Below are 7867 nucleotides of genomic sequence, written 5' to 3'. Positions count from 1 at the left end.
ACACTATTCCATTCTCGTCCATATGCCTATCCAATGACAAAAAAATTTCCTCAAAATTGATGAATCTACAATTGTTTCAGGCAGTGCATTGCATGCACTCATGACTGTCTGAGTGAAAAAAAACACCTCTGACATCTGTCATGTCTATCACTCCTCAATTTATAGCGATGTCCCCTCGTGCTAACCATATCCATCCAAGGAAAAAGGCTGTAACTTCCACCCTATCTCATCCTCTGATTATCTTATATGTCTCAATTAAGTCACCTCTCAATCTTCTTCTCTTTGACGAAAACAGTCTCAAGACCCTTAGCCTTTCCTCGTAAGACCTTCCCTCCATACCAGGCAGCATCCTAATAAATATCCTCTGAACACTTCCTAAAGCTTATACATCCTTCCTATAATGCGGTGACCAGAACTGTGCAAAATACTCCAAGTATGGTTGCACCACAAAATTGTAAATAAATTGTTTTGCTTAAAACTAAGTGGTTTGACCAGCTGTATCTCTCCTGAAATATCCACACAACACCTGCTTAAAACCAAAGTTAGGATTTGGGCTACTTCCTTGAAATGTTTTGAGGGGGGTCTCGCCAGGTCTGTAACACCTTGTCAAGATCAGTCAGTGTGGTCAAGGATTCTGTTGTTCTCAGTCATACATTGGAGAATCACTTACTCACAAAAAATACATAAAGATAAGCCAGTCAGTTTAAACTTGGTGGCAGAAAACTGTTAGAAACCAATAACGTGAGACAAAATTAAGTCAGTTGAATTTAAATAGTTCAATTCAGGAATGGCAGCATATTTTCTTTCAGGGCTAATCATGTTTGAATTTTGTGAAGAGATAACAAAGTGCGTTAGTGAGAACGATGCGATTGTTGTGGTCTATATGGACTTTCAAAAGGCATTTGGTAAGTTGCCCCAGCCCAGACTTGAGAACAGGTTATGCCCTGGAGTCAGAGAGTCAGTCCCACATAAACCAGCGAGCAGTGATGACTAGCTGTTTCCTGGACTGGAGAGGGGTCTACAGTGGAGTTCCATTGGGGTTGCAAGGAGGAATCCTGCTTATTTTGATGCAGTTTGCTGACCATTTAAGGGGCACCATTTAAAAATTTGTGAATAGGATAGTGATAAACTTCTGGAAGACGTACAGGTTTATGAAATGTATGTGCAAGTGCAAGCTGGTATTTAATTGAAGAACCAGGAGGGATAGTGTAAAAGGCCCAGTTGTAAGGGGTGTAGTAAAAGTAAAACCACCATGACCGGATCAGATGCACCAAGATTTTATTGTAAAGTGTGTAAGGATAAGCTCAGCAAGTTCTGACCCGTCAGGCAAACCTCACTGGTGGAGACGTGTTGAGGGGGGGGGGCACATTTTAGTTGGAAGAATGAGAAGGGGTAGTGCTGATGAAAGGTGTGGTACAGAGCAGAAGGATCGAGGTGTATTTCTGCACAAATCATTGAAGGTGACAGGATTGAGATTGTAGTTAGTAAAGCATATACCCCACACATAGCTTTTCAAATAGGGCCAGTGAGTCCAGGTTTAAGGAGATAAACTGTTGAACTTTTATAAGACATGAGCTCACTTCAGATGGAGGAGCGGATACAGCTCTGGGTACTGCCCTTTTCAGAAGGATTGGTTTCATAAAATAGACTGCAGAAGACGTCCGCAAATATAATTCCAGGGTCGAGGGACGTCAGCTCTCTGGAATGTTTTGGAGGAATTGGAATTGTTGTCCTTGGAGAATAGAACGTTGAGAGGAGAATTGATAGAAGCCAAAGTCATGAAGGGACTGGACAGAATTCCCAGTGGTGGCAGGATCAAGCATGATGGGGAACAGATTTAAGGTGATTAGCAAAAGAGACAATTACAACATGAAGGAAAGGCTTTTTGAGTGGTGAGTGGCTAGTTTCTGGAATGCTTCACAATGACTGTGTGATTTCTGCCCTAGTTCCATCAGCCTCTGTTCTCCTGAGCTTGTACCTGTTTGGATGAACTGCTTTGATCTCAGGTTTTCTGGTTGAAATCGCTCACTAACAAAATAATGTTTTTCTTTCCCCTTTTAGCATTTTATTAAACCACCTTCAAAAGGACCTGACTATAGCACCTACCCTTGGTAAGTCTTGGACAGAGGAAGCATCTCACCATTGACCCCCTACAGGGTTTCACATGAGGGTGAGGCTCCCTCTACACTGTCTCCATCAGACACTATACAGCACGGGGTTAGATACAGGGTAAAGCTTCCTCTACACTGTTCCCCATCACACATTCCCAGACAGGGGGTTAGATACAGGGTAAAGCTCCCTCTACACTATAGACACTATACAGCACGGGGTTAGATACAGGGTAAAGCTCTCTCTACACTATAGACACTATACAGCACGGGGTTAGGTACAGGGTAAAGCTCCTACTACACTGTTCCCCATCACACATTCCCAGACAGGGGGTTAGATACAGGGTAAAGCTCCCTCTACACTATAGACACTATACAGCACGGGGTTAGATACAGGGTAAAGCTCTCTACACTGTTCCCCATCACACATTCCCAGATAGGGGCTTAGATGCAGGGTAAAGCTCCCTCTACACTATAGACTCTATACAGCACGGGGTTAGATACAGGGTAAAGCTCCCTCTACACTATAGACACTATACAGCACGGGGTTAGATACAGGGTAAAGCTCCCTCTACACTGGTTTCCCCCCCCCGCCCCATTGACCGTGGTTTGTGTCACCAATCAATAACATTGTTATTGAATTGGAATTTCTCTGTCTGCCATGATGGGATTCAACCTGTGTCTGGGGCTCCGCATTCCAGTGCATCACCCTTCCCCGTGCAGACTTAGGGACACAATTAATTCCTTCCACCATGTCCCCATCAAACACTCCTTGCACAGAGACAGCATGGGGTTAGATACAGAGTAACTATCTGTGTACACTGTCCCCATCAAACTCCCAGCACACAGACAGCGCGGGGTTAGATACAGAGTAAAGGTATCTCTACTCTACAAGTGTGAGGTGATGCATTTTGGAAAGTCTCATTCTGGGGCAAACTATACTGTGAACGGAAGAGTTGATGAGTAGAGAGATCTGGGAGTGCAGGTCCATTGTACCCTGAAGGTGGCTGCACAGGTGGATAGAGTGGTCAAGAAGGCATATGGTATGCTTACCTTCATCGGACGGGGTATTGAGTATAAGAGCTGGCAAGTCATGTTAAAATTGTACAAGACATTGGTTCGGCCACATTTAGAATACTATGTACAGTTCTGGTCGCCACATTACCAAAAGGATGCGGACGCTTTGGAGAGGGGGCAGAGAAGGTTTATGAGGATGTTGCCTGGTATGGAAGGTGCTAGCTATGAAGAGAGGTTGAGTAGGTTAGGATTGTTTTCGTTCGAGAAAAGGAGATTGAGGGGGGACCTGATTCAGGTTGACAAAATCACAAAGGATATAGACAGGGTGGATAGAGACAAGCTTTTTCCCAGGGTGAAGGATTCAATAACGAGAGGTCACGCTTTCAAGGTGAAAGGTTTAAGGGGGATACACACGGCAAGTACTTCACACAGAAAATGGTAGTTGCCTGGAACACATTACCAGCAGAGGTGGGAGAGGCAGGCACGGTAGATTCATTTAAGATGCATCTGGACAGATGCATGAGTAGGTGGGGAGCAGCGGGATACAAATGCTTAGGAATTAACCGACAGGTTTAGACAGTACATTTGGATCGGGTCAGGCTTGGAGGGCCAAAGGGCCTGTTCCTGGGCTGTAAATTTTCTTTGTTTTTTGTTCTTTGTTCTCTTTGATGTGGACAGGGGCAGCATGGGGTTAGATACAGCGTAAAGCTCTCTCTCCACTGTCCCTATTCACCACTCCCAGGATAGGGCCTGATTAACAAGGAGGAGACTGTCAGATTAGCTCCAGGTTAAAAATCACACAACACCAGGTCTCCAAATCAAGATTAGCTCCAGCATTTCTGTTGTTTCAGTTCTGAAGAAAAGTTCCAGACCTGAAGCATTCATTCTGTTTTTCTCTCTCTGTGTAGATGCTGCTGAACACACGGAGCGAATTTTGTTTTCAGATTTTCACCATTTCCTATTTTTGTTTAATCTTCTTCCTCCGTAGGTTTGCGGGTAACCTGGAGCGTGGTCAGGCTGACAACCTTCTAAAAACTCACATTTCTGGCACGTACCTTATCCGTGAGCGCACAGCAGAGGCTGAAAGATTCGCCATTAGTATTAGGTTGGTGACCAGTACATGGTGTTTTTCCAAAGTCCAGTGGCTGGATACGAGCTGGTTTGTCACCTTATTGGGAAAAAACATAATTTTGTGTGAACTGTGTCACCTCATTGCTCAGTTACTCTTAGTAATGCAGGGAAATGTGGAAGCAAGGAATTTTTCGAAGGCACTAGAGGCCATTCAGTCCATCACATCTGTGTTTGAGCTGTATCAATCTCAATTCTAGCCCTAGGTCAGTAATTCCTATTGGTTAGAGCACCTCACAGCACATCCAGATATTTTTGTTTTTAAGTATCACGGATGTTCCTGTGTCTGCTATCCTTTTCAGACTTCAACCTTTCTTGTTGTGAGGGAAAAGATGTCTCTGCAACTTTCCACTAGTCCTTCTGCCAATTACTTTCAGTCTCAGCTCCTGCTTATTGACCCTTCTCCTATTGAAGTTGGGGTCTTTCACTCCTCTCTTTTCAGTCCCGCATTGTATATATTTCCACTCAATCACCCTTCAATCCCTTCTGTTCCAAATCCAATCTTTATTTTATCTTTAAAATTCTCCATTCTTGGCAACAGCCTTGGAAAATTAGAATTATGGAATGGTTTCAGCATTTGGGGAGCTTTGAGTCCTTCCTGACTCTGCAACAGCCATTATCTGAATAGCTTACTCTTGGAGCCTTTAGATAGCTGTCCACTTCCCTTAAGCACACCAAGACTGAACCTTCCTCCAGCACACACCCAGGTAGGGTGTTCCAAATTCTAACCACCTCGCTGTAGGAGAGGCTGTCCTCCTGTCAGCTTTGCTGCTTGTGTCAATCACCTTCAATTTGTTTTCTCTGGTTTTTGTCCTGTTGCTAATGGGAGCAGATTCTCTCTGTCCAGTCCCTCAATTATTTTGAATGTCTCTATCAATTCTCCTCTCAACCTGCTCCTTGGACAACAATCCTAGCTTCTCCAATCTATCCATGTAGCTGAAGCTGTTCATCCCTGGAAATATTTTTATGAATATTTTCTGTGCCCTCTCACCTGCCTTCCCAGCCACCTTAAAATTAGGTGCCCTGAATTAATGGTTACACCACACTCTGTGCCTCTGTTTACAAACCCCAGGATCCTGTATGCTTTATTAACCATATTCTCAACCAGCCCTGCCCCCTGAACACACACAAAGCTGTTCCACCCCTTTTAAAATGTATCCTTTATTTTATATTGCAATTTCCTACAATTTCCTTTCAAATTGGAATATTTCACGTCTGCACATCAAATTTCATCTGTCCCTTCCATGCCCTATCTATGTCCTCCTGAAGTCTACTACTATCCTGTAATGATTGTAATGAGGGCAGCCTGGTGAACTTCATAGAATATGAGTTCTCTGATTGGGGCTGTTAATCTGGTCCAATCAGGGAGCCTTGGCTGACAAAGGCGCGTCAGAGATTCTGACGAGGCAGTACCAGGGTCAAGGACTTCCCACGTGTAAATGAAGGGTGACTTGGTGATGGGGTACTGGTCTCTGTGGAGTTAGTTCACATGCTTTAACAGTTCACAAGATTTCCAAACTTAGTGTTATCTGATGATTTAGGAATTTTGCCCTGAGTAGCTCAGTCTAAGGTAGTAATATGCATCTGGAAAAGCAGGGGTCCTAATGCTGATCCTGGGGACTCTATTTTAAACCTATCTCCAGTTCAAAAAAAATAACTCACGAGTGCTCTGTTTCCTTTCACTTGGCCAATCCCTTATCCTTGTCCCTCTTCCATATTCACAACATTAACCTGCATTATCTTGATCAACTCTCTCTGTTGCCTTGTTAAAAATCTCAATTTTATTGAACACCTTTTGTCTGTAACAAATTGTTCTGCCTTTCCTGAATTAATTTACATTTGTCTAAGTGACTTAGCTTTGTTCCTGATTATTGTTTTAAGAAGTTTTCCCACCAGCCAGTTTAAACTGTTTGACCTGGAGTTCTAGCTTTCTTGACCTTTTTTTTCAAAATCTCAGATCTGTCTAATCCAGACCGAGTGACTCACAAGCCCTCCGTACAGCCAGCCTTTCTCGTACCTCCTCTTTCACCAGTTGTTAATCCACACTGTCTCGATGACCTCCTCTTTCACCGTGACATTGCATTGATGTCTACCAAGAAAGACGTATTACCAGGGCATTCAGTTTAGTGTCTCAGTAATGCGCTCTGCTCCCAGTATGTTTTTGGTACCTAATTGGCCCCAGCCCTCCTTTTTACTACCCTATACTCGTTACTGTCAGTTGTGACATACCAGTCAACTCTCTGTTTGTTTAAGACCACCCTGCTTTTCCAGTTCTAAAAGTCATGATTTTGCAGGTACAGGGGATCCAAGTTAATCCCCCTTCTCACACAAGGTTGCACTGTTCGATTGAGAAGTTAGTCTCAGTCTCAGTTTTTCATTCCACAAATGCATTTTTTATTACTGGTACCTTCCACCCCACTGCCAGGGACCAATGGGGTGATGTGGGCTGCTTATGAAGGTATGTGGGAGTCTAAAACACACGCAGAATGCTGATGATGTTTCAAAATGGTGAGTACTCACACTCACACCAGCCTTTCACTTGGATATTTGGAATGGAAGTCAAATCCTGCTTTTGAAGGGATTTTTCAAGGCATCAACTTATGGATTCCTTTTTGTTTGCTGCCAGCCTCCTCTCGTACAATCAATTTGTTTTCTGCCACTGAGCCAATTTTAGATTCAATTTGATACTTGTCCTGAGATTCTGTGAGTTTTTAACTGACTGATCCGTCCGCTGTGCAGGTGCCTTTGTTGAAAACCTTCCCAAAGACCGTGTAGAATACACCAAGCACACTACCCTCAATGAACTTCCTTGTCACATCCTTAAAATATAGAATCAAATTAGACACAACCTTCCCTTAACTAATTCATGCATCATGGATTAATTTGTGGCTGATGATTTAAAAGTAATTTACAGTGCCCCTCAATCTAATGTGTAATCTCATTTGTCAAATTTATCATATTATTTGTGATTTTATTATTTAGTTTTTGCGCCACTTGACAGTCTGATGATGCTGTCTCCTCAGGTTTAATGACGAGGTAAAGCACATTAAGGTGGTGGAGAAGGACAATTGGATTCACATCACTGAGGCCAAGAAATTTGAGAGTCTCCTGGTATGTTTCCTTTTCCTTGACCTGTTTCCCAGATGTCCTCTTTGCTATCTTGTCTCAAAGTGACTTTCCTACATTTTGGAGCCTGGAGTATGTGACCAGACCATTCCACCATAGGATTACTAAGAAGGAAATACGCAGAGAAAAAATGAGGTACGAAGGTAAACTGGCCAAAAATATAAAGGAGGATAGTAAAAGCTTTTTTAGGTATGTGAAAGGCAAAAAAATGGTTAAGACTAAAATTGGGCCCTTGAAGACAGAAACAGGGGAAGACATTACAGGGAACAAAGAAATGGCAGAAGAATTGGGTGGCACAGTAGCACAGTGGTTAGCATTGCTGCCTCACAGCGCCAGAGACCCGGGTTCAATTCCCGCCTCAGGCGACTGACTGTGTGGAGTTTGCACGTTCTCCCCGTGTCTGTGTGGGTTTCCTCCGGGTGCTCCGGTTTCCTCCCACAGTCCAAAGATGTGCAGGTCAGGTGAATTGGCCATGCTAAATTGCCCGT

At 43.5% G+C, this 7867-nt stretch overlaps 1 protein-coding gene across 1 annotated transcript in view; it reads left to right on the top strand.

Annotated features, from left to right (window-relative positions):
* vav2 (vav 2 guanine nucleotide exchange factor) overlaps positions 1–7867 on the top strand; it is a 182154-nt gene that overhangs the window by 146443 nt on the left and 27844 nt on the right. The window contains exons 22-24 of the mRNA XM_043675434.1: positions 2062–2111; positions 4114–4230; positions 7277–7364. Of these exons, the coding sequence (XP_043531369.1) occupies positions 2062–2111; positions 4114–4230; positions 7277–7364 (255 nt within the window). The remainder of the gene's footprint in view (positions 1–2061; positions 2112–4113; positions 4231–7276; positions 7365–7867) is intronic.

This window comes from Chiloscyllium plagiosum, chromosome 3 (assembly GCF_004010195.1).
Source record: "Chiloscyllium plagiosum isolate BGI_BamShark_2017 chromosome 3, ASM401019v2, whole genome shotgun sequence".
In the NCBI taxonomy this organism is placed as follows: Eukaryota; Metazoa; Chordata; class Chondrichthyes; order Orectolobiformes; family Hemiscylliidae; genus Chiloscyllium; species Chiloscyllium plagiosum.
This window is presented reverse-complemented; position numbering and strand designations above follow the sequence as displayed.